The sequence below is a fragment of the Schistocerca serialis genome, chromosome 5 (assembly GCF_023864345.2).
Source record: "Schistocerca serialis cubense isolate TAMUIC-IGC-003099 chromosome 5, iqSchSeri2.2, whole genome shotgun sequence".
NCBI lineage: Eukaryota > Metazoa > Arthropoda > Insecta > Orthoptera > Acrididae > Schistocerca > Schistocerca serialis.
Window position 1 is genome coordinate 47,743,948 of NC_064642.1, and position 20,464 is coordinate 47,764,411.

Genomic DNA, 20,464 nt, shown 5'->3' on the forward strand with positions numbered 1-20,464 from the left:
CTACGTTTAGAAACCTGTAATGGTGTGGGGGAGATTTTCTGCCTTCCTCCGCACACCATTGGTCAACCATGACGAAATGCATGAGAGTAAGAGTCTGTTTAGCCCGCCCGGTTAGCCGTGCGGCGAATGCGGGCTGGTTTCCCTTATTCCGCCTCGGTTACACTATGTCGACGATAGCTGTGCAGACACGTTGTCCACGTACGCGTACACCACCATTACTCTAACACGCAAACATAGGGGTTAGACTCGTCTGGTGTGAGACATTCGCTGGCGGCGTTCGCTGGTGGCCGAACCGCACAGTAAACCTGGGTTCGGTGTGGGGCGGCGGAGGGGTGAAGTGGACTGTGGTAGTCGTCGTGGGGTTGTGGACCACTAAGGCTACGGCGGGGACGGAGCCTCTCCGTCGTTTCTATGTCCCCGGTTAACATACAATACAAGCATCTGTTTAACTTATTTACAAAATTATTATCGGTCAGGGCTCGCAACGTCTGCTGCAGTTGAATGGTGAGATTCCTACCCTAGCAGAAACAGCAAACTTCCAGAGAGTTAAGCAAGAGGACACTTGCTGCTTGGAGATCGATGAGAAACTACTCGCTGTCAGACGATCGATAGGTAAACACTTGCTGCCAGGTGACGTATTAGGCAGGACTTGCTGTTGTACAGAAGAAAGTCTCCGTATAGCATCTAAGCACAGAGGATGAGCTGGACTCAGAATTTCCAGCCGTTACTTCCACATTTACACCGAATAGGAATGGTAAGAATACGCCGGCATTGCAATTGAGGGCGACGTGAGATTAGTTAACTTTCATCAGGGGTTAAATGCACACTGTTAACGTTCGCTGCCAGCTAGTTACATTAACATGAACTTAGGCGAGTGTGCTGGTATTTGTATTTATTTTTTCGTTTTTTTTTATTTAAACCACTGAGTGGGCTTACTGTCATTGACGGTATCCATGGTTTAGTTTCATGATTATGCTTTTTTTATTTTCATCCACTCCCACTCGTGTCAAGGATAGATTTCATAAATACGCTCTACGAAAAAAAAAAAAAAAATCCCCACGAAGGAATCATCCGAATCGGAAATCGGCAGATATGATCTACCTGTACAGACAAACAACGCAAACGAACCGTTTGCGAGATAAATCCGACTTTGTGGTTACCAGCCACCACTGACTATGTTCTGTGTAAACTTCACCCTAGTTAAGAAAAGGTAACAACACTGTACAATAATGAGAAAAAGTTATTAGAGATACTTTGCTAGACGTGTAGGTGTTTTAAATAAACAGGACAAACATGACTGTTATTGCAATTAAAGGAGGAGCTCAAAGTGTCGTCCTTGCACACGCATGCAGGCCTGTATCCGTCGCCGCATGGAACCCTTCCAAACACGCCTGGACCATTTCGAAATTCTTGACAAGCATTGACAAGCCTCTGGTCCAATTCTTCAACCGTGTGAACCAGAGCTGGCATACACTGCACCTATAAGGTGACCCCAAACACAATAATCCATTGCGTTCAGATCAGGTAATCTTGGACGCTACGGTAGAGGCCCTCCTAGCCCAATCCATGTCTGACCATATCGACGCGCTATATATCGTCTCAACGTGGCAACAAAATGTTCCGGTGCTCAAAATGTTCAAATGTGTGTGAAATCTTATGGGAGTTAACTGCTAAGGTCATCAGTCCCTAAGCTTACACACTACTTAACCTATATTATCCTAAGGACAAACACACACATCCATGCCCGAGGCAGGATTCGAACCTGCGACCGTAGCAGTCGCGCGGTTCCGGACTGAAGCGCCTAGAACCGTTCGGCCACCGCGACCGGCTCTGAGTTACCACCAAGACTCGTACAACACAACTGATGGTTCTGTAAACAGCTGCGTAGTGGCCCCTCTGCCCGTGCACTGTACCGCTGCATCTATTCTGTTTACAACTACAGGTCTCGAAAATGTAAACAGAGACCGTATCACGTCAGTAATGGTTGGTAATCACAAAGTCGCAATGATCGAGGAAACGGTTCGCTGGTGGATCTACTTTTTACGGAGCCTTTTTTGCTTCTAGTTGCGTGTTGCTTCAACTGTTTGCGTTTACGCCATTAATTACTATACATCCTGTATACTATACAGAAAATTATCGCAAGTCAAGTGCATTGAATCTGAGAGTTGGACGGGCTCAGAAGGTCATAGAGACTCTCTTCGGTTACAGCATAATTAGTGGAAGATACAGGAAACCGTGTTTGGGAGATGCACCTTCATAGCAACTGCTTATACTTTGGTGGGGAGGAAGCGAGGGGATCGGTTTCCTGAATCATCAACAATGATAACTTCGCACTTTTCTCTCTCTCTCTTTACTGACGCCACTGCGAAGAACATACCCCTTTGCAGAGGAGCGTCAGAGACTATAAACGTGTCTTCTAGGGTCTCATACAAAAACGAGACGAAAGCCTCAGTTTCTCCGGATGCGACCAGATCTCACTTAACTTTAACGGAACTGCGGGAGCTACCCCACCTGCAATAGTCTCAGTAAATAGCCCTGCTCAGAGTACGTGAATAACAACTCAGTACGAAGAGCGAGTCTGTAGATGGCTCCCCACTCTCTTGCAGGCGCCGGTACCACGGAAGCATGACAGCTGAAGGTCGGAAGGAAAGAGGAAGATTGCGTGACAAGTTGCATGTTGTAAGCTGTGTGGCGTTTGATGGTCCAGTGCCTCGAAAGACATCCGGGTTCCAGGCTTGGTCCGGCATACAATTTGAACTGACTACATACAGTTATTTATACCCTTCACATTATTTCTTTTTCCTTTCAGCACCCCTTTTCTTCCTGTTTTTGTTGCCGCTTTTGGAAATCCATCATCCTTGCAAAAATTCAATGAAGTTTCATTACAGTGTTGTAATCACCAGGAGATTTCGCGTTTAGCATTTATTCAGCTGCTAGACTTGTAGAGAGGGGTTGTTTCTAATAATAACCCACCGTTTCTAAATCGGTTCAAGGATTTAACTGTACCATAAACATATTGTAGAACTTCGTAGCTATAGCGTGGTGAAACCTTTTCGAAGTAATAACTTTCTCCTTTGTTTACAATGAAGTCATTCTGTGAGACAGAAATGTTCATTATTCAGCTCTCCGCATCCAACACATGGAAACAAGGTGTTCCAATGAAGGGCTATGCGAATTGCTAAGAATTTTCTCAGTGTAAAAAACTAACAACCATACTGTTTATTAAGAGGCACAATAATGAACACATTTTCCTTCATGTGAAACAGAAGGATACAGTCCAGGTGACTTTGCCAATGTTTCTAGCAGATAGAGAAATTGGGGCACGTATGATTTTCTTCTGTTTCACATCCTTCGGATGGAGTAATGAGATAGGTGTTTCAAACACGGTATAAGCTACATCTGTTAGTATAACTAAGTCGTCACTTGAAGTAGGCAACAATTCCAGTTGCACTACAGTTTGAAGGAAGGAATAGCAGTGAAGAGAACTTACCCTTTCCCCTAATTTTGGAGAAAGTGCAGATTTCACCACGGTGAGAGCCATATCAATTATTTTTGGTGCGTTCACGATGTGTATTGATTTAACTCTTGTACAGTAGGCCGTCTGAAAAAAAAGACTTGTTAATGACACTGAAAAAGAGAAGCTCGCTATTATCTACAAAATAATCTGTTTCTTAAATAGAATCAAAACATTTGGCTCATTATTAATATTTGACTTGCAATGAGGTACACAGCGACAACAAATTTCTTGAATTATAATAAACTGAAGTGCTGCCAGTCACCGCTTGTTCCCATCCACGTGTGTTTCCATTTCCAAATGGTTACTTCAAATAAGTATCAGATGTAACATTGATGAAATAGTCGATAAAATTCTCCTGGGCTGTTGACCGAATTGTCAATACGTAAAATTGTCCGACGCTTCGGTCACGGTTGCAAACAGCCTTCTTGAGGGCTTTGTGCTGAGCTGACAGGCAATCAGCTGAGCACAAAGCCCTGAGAAAGGCCGCTTGCAACCGTGGCCGAAACGTCGGGCTATTTTATAGATTGACAATGCGGTCAGCAGCCCAAAAGGATTTTATTGACAGTGTCAACGGCCGCGGTAGTGTACGGTTACATTGTTGAAATACGTAATGTAAAACAGCCAATAGGTGTTCAGTAGAAAGAATAGAGGACTTGACTAGGATAATAATCAAATGTTATGTAGGGAGCACATTGTGCTCATGTGGGAGCGTTCTAGATGCTTGTAAAACAATAAACTGGTAGCCAAGATCGCAGGAATTCTTTCTATTCCATGATTACCGGTTTCGGCGAAATTAAAGCCGCCATCATCGGATCTAGGGAGGACAGAAAACACTATAAAAGTGGGTACTGATTCTACTCATAGAACATGTATAGATATAAATTTAGTTACATACCTTAGGACACATACAGGTTGCAACATCAAGGCAAACAATGGTGATATTAATAGTTGCCTATAACACGCAGGCCTTACAAAATTGTCGTAAGTAATCTCTAGAATTATGAACAAGCCCTAATCACGTAGAGCATGTTATGACGCAAGCTGTGACATTCATTGGCGCCTCTGCTGCTAGCGACATCTCTCGACATGGCCTATAGTGTAAGAACAGAGCCGGAATTGCGGTAGTACCTAGCTTGCGCTTGTATGTAATGGAGACACTTAACATTTATGTCATCTCTCTTGGACGCCTATGTGCTACTTACGACAGTTTTGTAGGGCCTGCGTGTTATAGGCAACTATTAATATCACCATTGATTGCCTTGATGTTGTAACCTGTATGTGTCCTAAAGTATGGAACTAAATTTATACATATACAAGTTATATAAGTGGAATCCAAGCTCACTTTTATAGTGTTTTCTGTCCTCCCTAGATCCGATGATGGCGGCTTTAGTTTCGCCGAAACCGTTAATCATGGAATAAAAAGAATTCCTGCGATCTTGGTTACCAGTTTATTGTTTTATAATAATCAAATGGACATACTTGACTTACAATCGAAGCTTTCATCAAATCAGATCATGGTAAAAGTAAGGGGTTGACCAAACATACAATTAAAGTACACAAATGTTAAGAGGAATTATAGCTGGTAGGCAGAAAATCAAGAAGAACATAGTGTTATAAAAAAATTATTCTATATAAATCATCTTTTTATTCCTTCCATTAAACGCAAATTCTATCTTTCTTTCTTTTTCTGAGCCTTTTCCCACAGTTACGCAGGGTCGGCCAAGGTTAAACGGATGTGGCATGTTAAGTTTAAGGGGTGGCCAGATGCCCTTATTGCCCCACCCTGTACCCCCCAGGCAGGAAAGAGTGTACCCCAGCTGTCTGTGTCTAATGTAAGCCATGGAACAGTGCGAACGTGTTGCAAATGTCTGCGAGTCGTGTAACTGAGGCAGAACGTGGGGACCAGTCCGGTATTCACCTAGGGGGATGTGGAAAACCGCCTAAAAACCACATCCAGGCTGGCCGGTACGCTCTCGGCTACCCTGGCGGGTCTTCCATTAAACACCAATGGGTGTTTCATATTGTGCTTCTAACTATGCTACACCTGGCATATGTCCGAGACGCTGCCTTAAAAATGACTGCACAGTAATGGTGACTGCAAAATACGTAGGTTGGAACTTAAATAGTGGGTACATTGCTGTGGAGACACTATGAAATGGAATATACTACAGTCGCTGAGAGCACACGTTGTTGACATACCTACCTCACCTACGAGCAAATGGACTCGCCCGTCCCACGTCACCGGCGTGCGCACAATCGAGGGAAACACAGTCACTCGTGAGCGAGCGGCGTAACGTAACGGTGTTACTATGTTTTCGAAATAGGATCAAGATTGAATCTGCCAGAGGTCGTACACCACGACAGTGTCATCAACGTCTTCAAGAAGCGTGCATGGAATCGGCATTGCCGTACGGAATAGTGGCACGTTGGATAAAAGCCTTCAACGACGGTCGGAAAACTGTGACAGACTTGCATCGGGTAGGTCGTCCTAGCGTCTCTGAAGAAGAAGTGCATGCTGTTGCCGCGTTAGTGGACAGTGATCGACTCCATACGATTCGTGAGCTCGCCCACGAAACCGGATTAGCGCATACGACTGTGCTTCGCAGCCTGAAGGAACGCCTGGGCATGCGAAAAATTGCATCACGAGGGGTTCCGCACGAATTGACTGAAATGCAGAAATGGATGCGTTACGACGCTGCTCAGACGCACTTGGAGCTCTAGGAGCGCGAAGGAGAGGTTTTCTTACGCTGTGTCGTAACACTGGATGAGACGTGGCCACATCGTACGAGCCAAATCTGAAACGCCAATCCAACGAATGGCGTCATAGCCCCAATATGGTGAAAGTTATGGTGATCCTCATGTACGACTGTGATGGTGTTATCCTAACGCATTGCGTTCCTCCACGGCAGACTGTCAATGCACAGTATTACTGTTCGTTTTTGGAGCATCACCTGAGACCAGCTTTGCGAAAGAAGCGGCGACACTTTCTGCGCAACCCACCCATCATTTTGCACGACAATGCGCGGGCGCATACAGCGCAAGCTGTGGCTGCTCTGTTCTGTCTACGGGACTGGGAAGTACTGTACCATCCACCATACTCCCCAGATTTAAGTCCTTGTGACTTCGGTTTGATTCCGAAGATGAAGGAACCACTTCGTGGCATTCGCTTCAGAATTGTCCCAGAGATTCGACAGGCAGTAGACCGCTCCATTCGCACCATCAACAGAACAGGCTCTGTTAACGGTATACTAGGCCTTCCACATCGCTGGCAGCGGGTTCTACACAGCGCTGGTGGCTACTCTGAAGGACAGTAACAGGTGCAAACATGTATCTGTATTGTATCGGTTGTGAATAAGTTGTTGCCACTATTTAAGTTCCAACTGTCGTAAATGGATATTTTAATCCAAACAATGACAGCTAGTGGGGCACATTGTCATCATTCAACAGTATTAATATGTTATATTTAGAAATAATTTATCTTTGGACATTTAATGACAGACAGTATTTGAGTATTACCTCCGAATGTAATGTGATCCTGTGTAAGTAATACATGCCCTGTTTTTAATATGTCTTGTGCTACTTAAGGTTTCTGAAATGTTTATTTTCTTATGCTGATTAAATTTTTTTTATATATAACTTAAGATTATTTTGATGAAGATACCGTTAGTCAGTATTGGAATTAGGGCAATGTAATAAAGTTGGTGTAAACGATTGTCTGTTTTAATCGTTCGTTAAAAAAAAAATCAGTTTTCGGACGTACCTTGATTACCTTCCCTTATAGCGCAACATACAATTTTGTTGTTGAATACACTGTATGATAGATGTGAGCACAGCACCAGGTCCCATCATCTGATATGGGTCTCACGGGAGGCGTGCCAGAGATAAGTCCCTACAGTCGCACTATCCTCTGTGTTCTCGGTGGCTCAGATGGATAGAGCGTCTCCATGTAAGGAGGAGATCCCGGGTTCGAGTCCAGGTCGGGGCACACTTCTTCAACTGTCCCCGTTGACTTATATCAACGCCTGTATGAAGCTAGAGGTATTAATTTCATTGTAATTAAAGCTGAATTGACAGAAAATCGAAAAAAAGACGGAAGTAATGAGAAGTAGCAGGCATGAGAATACCGAGAAACTTAACATTAGGATCGATGATTATGATGTTTGGTTTGTGGGGCTCTCAACTGCGCGGTCATCAGCGCCCATAAGAAGTCCCAATTTTTACACAGTACAATTTTTTCACAATCCAATCCAGCCATCGCATGAATATAGTGCGGGACAATACGTTGCGAATGGCCAGTAATATGCTTTTTTTCCAGTGCTAGTCTGCTTCTTATGTCCTCCTCGCTCGGGCGTCATGAGTTATTTTACTGCCTAGGTAGCAGAATTCCCTAACTTCATCAATCCTGATGTCTGCAGCTCGTGATCTAGTGGCTAGTGTTGCTGCCTCTGGATAAGTTCCCAGGTTCGATTCCCGTCCGGATTGGGGATCGGGTGTTTGTGTTGTCCCCATCATTTCATCATCATCATCATCGTCATTCATGACAATGGCCATAGTTCAATAATTGTCACCGTGTATGAGTGTCTTGCTGCAGGGTGAGCACGTCCAAGTGGAATCAGTGTGACGTTTGAGCGGATAAGTAAGCGCATGAATTCTGATACAGGAGGACTGTTGCTTAGAAAATTTATGTCGATGTCTCCAGGTGCAATTACGTGTTCGTGCAGCGATTTAAGACTTAAGGGTGCAGATCCAAAGCTAGAGAGCTCCCCGACTTTAGGTAGCTTGTGCATTACATGTATGAATAATTTTCTCTTGAGCTGTTTAATGTGAACGAACATGTATTCAGGTGGTTTGGCCTCGTTTCTGTATGTGAGCGGGAATTCGGGGAATAGATTTGCGCTTACAGATACTGCCACACCTACCCCTTGCCTGTTACATCTCTGATGTCTCAGAAAAAATGCAGCCGTCAAGGTTTACAGAAGTACATACTGAGCAGCTTTAGCTGGAGTGACTTGGAAAACTTGCGATTTAGAGTACAGGTAAATTCTGTAGAGGTAAAATTACATTTTAAGTAATGTGGCCGTCAGGTTCTAGGCGCTTCAGTCTGGAACCGCGTGACCGCTACGGTCGCAGGTTCGAATCCTGCCTCGGGCATGGATGTGTGTGATGTCCTTAGTTTAGTTAGGTTTAAGTAGTTCTAAGTTCTAGTGGACTGACGACCACTGATGTTAAGTCGTATAGTGCTCAGAGCCATTTGAACATTTTAAGCAAACAAATAGCATATTTCGAAAATCTGCATAGCGATATGACGCGCTTCGCTATCCTGTGATCTTGTTTAGAGCGCGCGCTGTAATCGATTATAGTTCGTTGATATGGAGTGCGCTGCTATCCTGTGATCTTGTTTAGAGCGCGAGCCATAGTGGATTATAGTTCGCTGTTCTGGTGCAGGTGGCGCTCCGGTGGTGATTTGATATTACGTCGCTGGCGTGTGTTTGCGGTGGCCGGCGGAAAGCGAGAGGGTAGTTGGTTTTCCGGGTACTGCACGGAACATGAAGTTCGCTCTGCCGGACCTGCTGGTGACTAGCGCTAAGGTTGTTGTACCTCGCAATATGAGCAGAGTGGTCTGGGGCGGAGGCGACTCGCCGCTGTGTTGGCCATGCGGTGGTGATTAATTGGAGTCGGCGTACCAGTTCTGCCTGCCTGTCTGATGTGGAGGTCCGGTGGGGTCCTGTGATACTCTGGCCCGGAGACAACTAGTTGCTGAATTTTGGAGTCGTTTGCCAGGTGTGGGCTCGGTTGGCTCTTCAGATATTCCGCTGAAAGCTCCAGCAGCGGTTTCTGAACTTCATTCTGATGTGGGACGGCGTTGTTGGAAGTTTTTGCTGTGTGTGTGTGTGTGTGTGTGTGTGGCACGCTACGATATTTGTTGGTACTAATTTATTTGCTCAACTGGAGTATCTTTTGGTTATCCCGCTGAGTGGGTCCTTGCCTACCCGGTCTGCTCAGCGTTTCCTTTGGAGGTGCCTGTTTGTTCCTTTTTGAAGGAATTCACGTAGGTGGTTCCTGTCACCTGCCCGGAGTTGCGTTCATGTATGATATATTTGGCATTTGATGTGTTACATAAAGTCTGCTTAAGAAAGGCGAGTTTGGACCGTATATGCATAGTGAATTACTGCTGCTTGGTATATGTGGTCTTCTGGGACCTGAACAACACGATCTCTTCAATTTAGTTTGTGTAACAGCATTTAGTGGTATTTTCTGTATTTTTATCTCACTGTGTTATTATTAACTTGGTGGAATAGTCACGTTTGGTGTAATTAAGACTGTGGTCTGACTATTCATGTGCGCTTGGTTTTTGTTGTTTTGTTTTACGAGGGCAGTTCAATAAGCAATGCAACACATTTTTTTCTGAAACAGGGGTTGTTTTATTCAGCATTGAAATACACCAGGTTATTCCCCAATCTTTTAGCTACACAACACTATTTTTCAACGTAATCGCCATTCAATGCTACGGCCTTACGCCACCTTGAAATGAGGGCCTGTATCCCTGCACGGTACCATTCCACTGGTCGATGTCGGAACCAACGTCGTACTGCATCAATAACTTCTTCATCATCCGCGTAGTGCCTCCCACGGATTGCGTCCTTCATTGGGCCAAACATATGGAAATCCGACGGTGCGAGATCGGGGCTGTAGGGTGCATGAGGAAGAACAATCCACTGAAGTTTTGTGAGCTCCTCTCGGGTGCGAAGACTTGTGTGAGGTCTTGCGTTGTCATGAAGAAGAAGAAGTTCGTTCAGATTTTTGTGTCTACGAACATGCTGAAGTCGTTTCTTCAATTTCTGAAGAGTAGCACAATACACTTCAGAGTTGATCGTTTGACCATGGGGAAGGACATCGAACAGAATAACCCCTTCAGTGTCCCAGAAGACTGTAACCATGACTTTACCGGCTGAGGGTATGGCTTTAACCTTTTTCTTGGTAGGGGAGTGGGTGTGGCGCCACTCCATTGATTGCCGTTTTATTTCAGGTTCGAAGTGATGAACCCATGTTTCATCGCCTGTAACAATCTTTGACAAGAAATTGTCACCCTCAGCCACATGACGAGCAAGCAATTCCGCACAGATGGTTCTCCTTTGCTCTTTATGGTGTTCGGTTAGACAACGAGGGACCCAGCGGGAACAAACCTTTGAATATTCCAACTGGTGAACAATTGTGACAGCACTACCAACAGAGATGTCAAGTTGAGCACTGAGTTGTTTGATGGTGATCTGTCGATCATCTCGAACGAGTGTGTTCACACGCTCCGCCATAGCAGGAGTCACAGCTGTGCACGGCCGGCCTGCACGTGGGAGATCAGACAGTCTTGCTTGACCTTGCGGCGATGATGACACACGCTTTGCCCAACGACTCACCGTGCTTTTGTCCACTGCCAGATCACCGTAGACATTCTGCAAGCGCCTATGAATATCTGAGATGCCCTGGTTTTCCGCCAAAAGAAACTCGATCACTGCCTGTTGTTTGCAACGCACATCCGTTACAGACGCCATTTTAACAGCTCCGTACAGAGCTGCCACCTGTCGGAAGTCAACGAAACTATACGAGACGAAGCGGGAATGTTTGAAAATATTCCACAAGAAATTTCCGGTTTTTTCAACCAAAATTGGCCGAGAAAAAAAATGTGTTGCATTACTTATTGAACTGCCCTCGTAAGAAGCGAGAATTGTTTATTAAGATCTGTGTGTGTGTTGGCTTCCGGCCCTTGTTAAGAGCACCCGAGTTATCGGCGCCGTGGTTATCAAGTGCTGTCGAGATGTTATATTGTTATCTGATTTTTGAATTGTATGTTGTGTTGATATTATAGGTCGTGTGTTACAGATCAAGGTGCGTAAGTAATGGGCAGTTGTGGGAGGCATGTCGGGGAGCTCTCAGTGGTTTATTTCGGGGACCGTTTCTAATGGGAAGGCTCCGAAGTGTTGAGAGCTCGCTTGTCTGTGATTGCGTCGGGAGTTGCCCTTGCCCTTTGGTTGTATCAAATTATTGGTTCAAATGGCTCTGAGCACTATGGGACTTAACATCTCAGTTCATCAGTCCTCTAGAACTACTTAAACCTAACTAACCTAAGGACATCACACACATCCATGCCCGAGGCAGGATTCGAACCTGCGACCGTAGTGGTCGCGTGGTTGCAGACTGAAGCGCCTAGAACCGCTCGGCCACCAGCGGCCGGCTATCAAATTATTAATTTGTTATTATATTTATTGGTTGTGTGTTACGGTTCTTTGATTCTAAAGTTTTTTTTTTATATAAATGGTTTTAAATGTTTTAAAGCACCATTGTAATTTGTTCTTGCACAAGAAATTTCTCTTATTTTATAGTGCCAAGTTGCCGTTACTATTATTTTTTAGTTCATTACTGCTCTTAATGTTTTCCGATTTTATGGTACCAAGTGTCATTATCATTCTTAAAAGAGTTTTGTAAATGATCTTAAGTTGTATTGCCAAGTTAACTTATTATTGGATTTTGTAAAAGGTTCTTTGAATTTATGGTGGCAAGCCGCCGTTGTTGTTTTTAAAGCTCATTCTTTTAATCATTTGTTAAGTTCTGTAAGTTATTTGAATTTGTTGTTATTTAGAAGAGTTTAGTATTGGCAACTTAATAAATTGTGTACAGAGTCTGCTGTTTGGATATTATTGGGTGGAAATCCTTGGATAGTTGTCCTATAAGAACACACATTTCACATAGTAATGATCATGTTTGCGTCTGCGTGGTGGTTAGTGCAATGTGAATGGAGGAAGCTACAGATAGAGCGACATTAAGACCACGATACAGCCCTTACCCTGTACAGTGTCTCAGCAATGCGGAGGTTGTTGAGACCTATCTTGGGGAGGTGCGCCGCCGTGACATTCTTAAAGTCGAGGACGAGGATGGCTCCGACAAAGTAGTCCAGCAGGCGAGCAATCTCCATCCACATCACGCCCGCCCTCATCAATTTGGGCACGTCCAGCTTCTCCGGGTCTGGATTCAGGTCCACCAGAACGGCGACCCGGTACCCGTCCGGTGTGAGTCGTGGCATCCCCATTATTTTCCTGCGTGCAAACGGTTATCAGGTAAGTCCTCCAGTGATGTTTCTGTGCCTAAATAGACGCGAATAATGTGATGGACTAATAGCAGGCATTAGAAGTTAGGTCTGAGGCATCGACATCATGAAATTAACCTGTTCAGGTTTCTAAATGCAGAAAATACGTTTCAGCTAAAACACCACGCAAAGCAGGCAAGCACACGAACAAATAGGCACTGGAAGAGTGTAATTAATTAGGCCTACTCTTGATGTATGCCACAGTAAAATCTCGAATTAAATATTTCCAAATGAAAATTATTCTCAAGCTCCATTTTATAAAGGACAGAGATAACGTATCACGTTACAAACTGGAAAAATATAATAGACGAGATTGCTGGACAAATACTGCTTTTGTTACAGTGACACATCCCTGCAAAAGGTTATGTACAATAACAATTTGCGACGAAAGTTGCAATATTTACCAATCAGAATAAAAAATTATAGGCGTACTAGCTGACAAACTGGCATTTCCTGGATCTTCATTTAGGTAGTTTTCTATTAGAAGCGAAAACAGAAATGAACTGTGCATGTGGTGCAATATCCCAGACTGTTTGTGTACTCTGGGAGCAGCTCCTTCCCGTGTCAACAACACGATTTTGTAAACGCCTCTATGGCAACGCCTCAGCATACCTGTATAGACTTCGACTGTTCTCGCTTGCAGCTGTCTGCGTTTCGCAGCTGAAAGCTGTCGAAAGCGCTGCCTGGTGTCAGGGATTTCCGTAAGCTGACTTGACTGTAGGAGTATCTTAGCAGTAAACAATAAATGTATGAAAACTTCATACATCTTGCGACATTTTTTCACGCCTCTCAGTGTTGAGGACGTCATGCCTCTTGAACTATATGTCGTAGAATGATAAAATTTGTATAAGTACATTCACCAGCGTGTGTGGATACTGTCTGCGAAATATATAGAGTTAGTAGCAAAGAAGTAATAAATTTAAAAATGATGCATGATGAAGCCCTTTTTAAGGCAGCTCAGTGTTTATGACGTCATATCTCCTGATCTGTATGTCATACAATGTTATAATTTTGTAAGTACATTCAGTGACATATAAGGATATTGTCCGCTAAACTTATTCCGAATACACTACTGGCCATTAAAATTGCTACACCAAGAAGAAATACAGATGATAAACGTGTCTTCATTGGACAAATATATTATATTAGAACTGACATGTGATTACATTTTCGCGCAATTTGGATGCATAGATCCTGAGAAATCAGTACCCATAACAACCACCTCGGGCCGTAATAACGGCCTTGATACGCCTGGGCATTGAGTCAAACAGAGCTTGGATGGCATGTACAGGTACAGCTGCCCATGCAGCTTCAACACGATGCCACAGTTGATCAAGAGTACTGACTGGCGTATTGTCATGAGCCAGTTGCTCGGCCACCGTTGACCAGACGTTTTTAATAGGTGAGAGAACTGGAGAATGTGCTGGCCAGGGCAGCAGTCGAACATTTTCTGTATCCAGAAAGGCCCGTACAGGACCTGCAACATGCGGTCGTGCATTTACCTGCTGAAATGTAGGGATCGAATGAAGGATAGAGCCGCGGGTCGTAACACACATGAAATGTAACGTCCACTGTTAAAAGTGCTGTCAATGCGAACAAGAGGTGACCGATACGTGTAACCAGTGGCACCCCATATCATCACGCCGGGTGATACGCCAGTATGGCGATGACAAACACGCGCTTCCAATGTGCGTTCACCGCGATGTCGCCAAACACGGATGCGACCATCATGAAGCTGTAACCAGAACCTGGATTCATCCGAAAAAATGACGTTTTGCACCCAGGTTCGTCGTTGAGTACACCATCGCAGGGGCTCCTGTCTGTGACGCAGCGTCAAAGGTAACCGCAGCCACGGTCTCCGAGCTGATAGTCCATGCTGCTGCAAACGTCGTCGAACTGTTCGTGCAGATGGTTGTTGTCTTGCAGACGTCCCCATCTGTTGACTCAGGGATCGAGACGTGGCTGCACGATCCGTTATCCGTTACGGCCATGCGGATAAGATGCCTGTCATCTCGACTGCTAGTGATACGAGGCCGTTGGGATCCAGCACGGCGTTCCGTATTACCCTCCTGAACCCACCGATTCCATATTCTGCTAACAGTCATTGGATCTCGACCAACACGAGTAGCAATGTCGCGATACGATAAACCGCAACAGGCTACAATCCGATCTTTATCAAAGTCGGAAACGTGATGGTACGCATTTCTCCTCCTTACACGAGGCATCACAACAAAGTTTCACCAGGCAACGCCGGTCAACTGCTGTTTGTGTATGAGGAATCGGTTGGAAACATTCCTCATGTCAGCACGTTGTAGGAGTCACCACCGGCGCCAACGTTGTGTGAATGCTCTGAAAAGCTAATCGTTTGCGTATCACAGCATCTTCTTCCTGTCGGATAAATTTCGCGTCTGTAGCACGTCATCTTCGTGGTGTAGCAATTTTAATGGCCAGTAGTGTAGATTTTGTAGCACAGAAGTAATAAATTTAAACATCATGGGTAATGCGACAATTTTTCACTTATCTCATTGTTTATGACGTCATATCTTCCAAATTATATGATAGGTACGTGATTCTCATCCCCGCAGCGATTGTTACAAGACAGTAAGGGATATGTGCACCAAATTTGGTTGAAATCAGTGCAGTGGTTTAGGAGGAGATGTTGAAAACACGCAAACATTTTTATAACATGTACGGATTTGCTTTAATCAACTATTAAATGGCAACATCATCTACAATATAAGTATGAAGAATACAAGTGACATGGAAATTATTTTAAAGTAATTTATTTCATGATCCGATTCTTTCTGGAAAGAGAGTGAGCTAGGAATATTGCCCCAATGAACGGTTTTGGCGTTTACGTTATTCCGAATGAAGCATAATACTTCCATTACCACAAGAAACGATGACCAAAAGCGCAAAAGTTAACTTACTTTAAGTAACTGACATAATCAAAATGGCAGTTCAGTAGTTAATAGCTATTCATATATAAGTTGTTAAATATGACGATGTAATGGTCTTGCAGTGATACATGTTAGAAAAATTATCTCGACCGTATTACAGCCGCGTCGAGCGATTTACATTTGCAAGTTTTCGGAAAAACGCGCCTCAATACTTGACAAGTGTCGAGTGTGTCGGATAGTTGCTGCTGCCATCTTTATACAGTAAACAAACAGAATACCATAGGGAAGCAACAAAGCCAGGCAGTGAAGCAGACTGAATGACTTTCAGCCATGTTTTCTGTTGTCAAAACAAATGGGCGTGGTGTAAGGTAGTTGCAGATGAAGTGTCAAAATAACTACGAAATAACACACAACCGTTAATTTAAATTAAAAGGAAGGTGAGCGTTGGCCGTAATATTGGTGTTTTATTGATAGCAGAATCGATTTTCGATCACATAGTGGTCATCTTCAGTGCTGTGGTGTACAAATTAAACTCAGACACTGGTAACAAGTCATCAATAACCAAAACTGAGAAGCGATCACAATAACTGAAGCAGCTCCAGTTACTGTGATCGCTTCTCAGTTTCGGTTATTGATAACTTGATACCAGTGTCTGAGTTTAATTTGTACACCACAGCACTGAAGATGATCACTATGTGATCGAAAATCGATTCTGGTATCAATAAAACATCAATATTACAGTCAACGCTCACCTTCCTTTTAATTTAACATACATGGTCGTTGTGCACACAGGACTCCATGGAGTCGCCAATCAACAACTGTTAATGTTTAACAGTTATAGTGAAGAACGATATAGCCACTTACTTCAGCTGACCAGCACTTGATGCGCACCGTCTTTTAGCAGCGACTGTAACACTCACATACAGGTGATCCAGCCCATGACGGCTTATTGCGTGACATTCATAATGAAAATAAGTGGTCTGGAAGAATCAGTTACGATCAGTTTTCGTGTGGTTTAATACACCCTTAGCTACACAGAAACGTATCAGATACAGAGAAATTCCAAAATAATTAGGAGATACGTGTAATCTACACGTTTGGGAGAACGGAGAGTTCAGAGACAAACGTCCGAGAGAGAATTTGTTTTTATATAGATTGGTACGTTTTCTACAGGAAGCTGAGTTTCTGTTTAGAGGATACGTTGCATTAGTTGCTTTTGGAATAAATTCATTGTAAATAATATCAGCCTTCTATTGGAATTGTTGAATATGGAAACGTATTACAGGCACAGGGAATATATAATTTGGATTGCACTCGCTACTTACGTAATGAAACACGTAACACCATTTTCAGTGAACAAAACAGTACCAGTAATTATTCGAAATACCGTACCACACTTCAAAGAGGTTGGCTTCACGAAAAGAAAACTCAACTTTGGTAATAACTTCCTGACAACGTGTCTATTGATTGCACAACAGGTACACTAACAAAAACTTCAATGTGTAGTTGCTTCAGTAGCAGTTAATTTGCCTCTCTTAGAAATGATACGTAACACACAGCTGTATCCATTAAATACTTGTTTCCATGTAACAGCTTGCAACACATATAAGCTGCTGAATTCTTTGTACCAACAGCCAACCGCCATCCACAAGATGCCTTACTTGTCTATTTCACCGTTGCAGCACTAGCCTTTTTAATTACTTGCAGAAGTTGAGCCAAAATATTCCATCACGATGATGCACAGCTACTATATAAACACCGATACCAAAAGTAGGAGTTTACACAGTTTTCTAAGGCTTACTCCGCCTGCCCACAGAACGTTCACACAGCAACTTTCCGCCAAGATTCACAAAAAAAAGACTAATGAAAATGCGGGATTGTATCGCGTCTTTTGTCCAGCGCTAAAACCCGTAAGTGATGTGATATTTCTTTATAGCCATTACTCTCTCTTTTATTACATACATATTTTGACAACAACCTTTAATGATCTGTTTTATATACAACATAATTTAGGTGCTAAGCATCTTAATCGTTAATAACTGTCATATAAACCAGAATTCAGAACACGGCTGATTCATTCAAATCTTTGGAGCTAAATTGTTGCACCTTCCAGTAACACATTCGTGTGTGTGATTTTTTACTTCGTTAACTCGTACTACTGCCGCTAGATGTAGTAGGCTTGCACACAACTAGTAGCCGTACTGGCGTCTCCCTTACGTCAGAATGGCCGTGCTGCTGAAACATGTTGCCAATCGATAAAACGAAAATGGGTTCTGACAAATCATACCGTTTGTAATACGTATATTGTTACATACTTTACAAAATGAAACTCTCTAGTTTTCAGAATATGCACACAGTGACCAGATAAAATAGGACAGTTAATACCAGCCAGACATTTTCAGAAAGTAAGTGTACTGTGACGATAATGGGCTGTCGTTTTCTTGTTTTTTGTTTTTTGAGGGTTGGCAACACTGAATGGTAAAGGGGAGGGGGGAGCGGGAATCCCTGACCCCAGGAGAATGGCAGTATGTGAACTCACGTTGTAGTGTCCAGTTGCGTGAAAGACGCCGGTCAAAAATCCCGCCAAGTGCGACCCACTCACTATGAGCTGCTTCCTACTTGCAGAAGGAATAGCACCTACCGAAATTTTTTCGTGAATCGAAATGGTTTACGCCTAAGGTGTTATGAACAGATCCAGCGGGTTCAAATGGAGTAGGGAGTTTATTGGAGGCAGAACATATGTCCGAGACATACAGTGGAGTGGAGGACCTTCCGTTTTAGCTGAAGATTTGATGCAAAAAATCGAGGAAGCTGTTCATGAACACCGCCGATGGACAGTGGATGAAATTTCTGCAATGTTTCCACGACTCTTCAAAACTCTCTTGTACAAGACGCTCGCACAAACGTTGGGATATCGGAAGATGGGTCCCAAAACAGCTGACAGAGCAGCACAAGAAAATTCAGGACATTACTGCCCGCATATTTCTTGAGCGACTTGAAGTACAAGGTGAGGGCTTTCTGGGCTCTAGTCTCACTGAGGATGAAACGTGGGTGGCTCATTACACGCCTGCGACAAAAAGACAGTGATCACAGTGGCGTCACACCAGTTTCCGTGCCAAAAAGTTCAAAACCACCATTTAAGGCAAAAAGATCCTGGGCTTAATGTTTTGGGACCACAAAGGCATTATTTTGGTCGAGTTTCTGCCTTTGGGGAGACTATCAATGCACAACGATTTCTACATCTACATCTACATTGATACTCCGCAAGCCACCCAACGGTGTGTGGCGGAGGGCACTTTACGTGCCACTGTCATTACCTCCCTTTCCTGTTCCAGTCGCGTATGGTTCGCGGGAAGAACGACTGTCTGAAAGCCTCCGTGCGCGCTCTAATCTCTCTAATTTTACATTCGTGATCTCCTCGGGAAGTATAAGTAAGGGGAAGCAATATATTCGATACCTCATCCAGAAACGCACCCTCTCGAAACCTGGCGAGCAAGCTACACCGCGATGCAGAGCGCCTCTCTTGCAGAGTCTGCCACTTGAGTTTATTAAACATCTCCGTAACGCTATCACGGTTACCAAATAACCCAGTGACGAAACGCGCCGCTCATCTTTGGATCTTCTCTATCTCCTCCGTTAACCCGACCTGGTACGGATCCCACACTGATGAGCAATACTCAAGTATAGGTCGAATGAGTGTTTTGTAGGCCACCTCCTTTGTTGATGGACTACATTTTCTAAGCACTCTCCCAATGAATCTCAACCTGGTACCCGCCTTACCAACAATTAGTTTTATATGATCATTCCACTTCAAATCGTTCCGTACGCATACTCCCAGATATTTTACAGAAGTAACTGCTACCAGTGTTTGTTCCGCTATCATATAATCATACAATAAAGGATCCTTCTTTCTATGTATTCGCAATACATTACATTTGTCTATGTTAAGGGTCAGTTGCCATTCCCTGCACCAAGTGCCTATCCGCTGCAGATCTTCCTGCACTTCGCTACAATCTTCTAATGCAGCAACTTCTCTGTATACTACAGCATCATCCGCGAAAAGCCGCATGGAACTTCCGACACTATCTACTAAGTCATTTATATATATTGTGAAAAGCAATGGTCCCATAACACTCCCCTGTGGCACGCCAGAGGTTACTTTAACGTCTGTAGACGTCTCTCCATTGATAACAACATGCTGTGTTCTGTTTGCTAAAAACTCTTCAATCCAGCCACACAGCTGGTCTGATATTCCGTAGGCTCTTACTTTGTTTATCAGGCGACAGTGCGGAACTGTATCGAACGCCTTCCGGAAGTCAAGAAAAATAGCATCTACCTGGGAGCCTGTATCTAATATTTTCTGGGTCTCATGAACAAATAAGGCGAGTTGGGTCTCACACGATCGCTGTTTCCGGAATCCATGTTGATTCCTACATAGTAGATTCTGGGTTTCCAGAAATGACATGATACGCGAGCAAAAAACATGTTCTAAAATTCTACAAGAGATCGACGTAAGAGATATAGGTCTATAGTTTTGCGCATCTGCTCGACGACCCTTCTTGAAGACTGGGACTATCTGTGCTCTTTTCCAATCATTTGGAACCCTCCGTTCCTCTAGAGACTTGCGGTACACGGCTGTTAGAAGGGGGGCAAGTTCTTTCGCGTACTCTGTGTAGAATCGAATTGGTATCCCGTCAGGTCCAGTGGACTTTCCTCTATTGAGTGATTCCAGTTGCTTTTCTATTCCTTGGACACTTATTTCGATGTCAGCCATTTTTTCGTTTGTGCGAGGATTTAGAGAAGGAACTGCAGTGCGGTCTTCCTCTGTGAAACAGCTTTGGAAAAAGGTGTTTAGTATTTCAGCTTTACGCGAGTCATCCTCTGTTTCAATGCCATCATCATCCCGTAGTG

At 43.8% G+C, this 20,464-nt stretch overlaps 1 protein-coding gene across 2 annotated transcripts in view; it reads right to left on the minus strand.

Annotated features, from left to right (window-relative positions):
• Positions 1–20,464, minus strand: part of LOC126480925 (alpha-tocopherol transfer protein-like) — a 149,458-nt gene that overhangs the window by 46,319 nt on the left and 82,675 nt on the right. For both annotated transcript variants that reach the window (XM_050104338.1, XM_050104337.1), the window contains 2 exons: positions 12,354–12,603; positions 3,491–3,601 (listed from right to left, as the gene is read on the minus strand). In XM_050104338.1, coding sequence (XP_049960295.1) covers positions 3,491–3,601; positions 12,354–12,603 — 361 coding nt within the window. The remainder of the gene's footprint in view (positions 1–3,490; positions 3,602–12,353; positions 12,604–20,464) is intronic.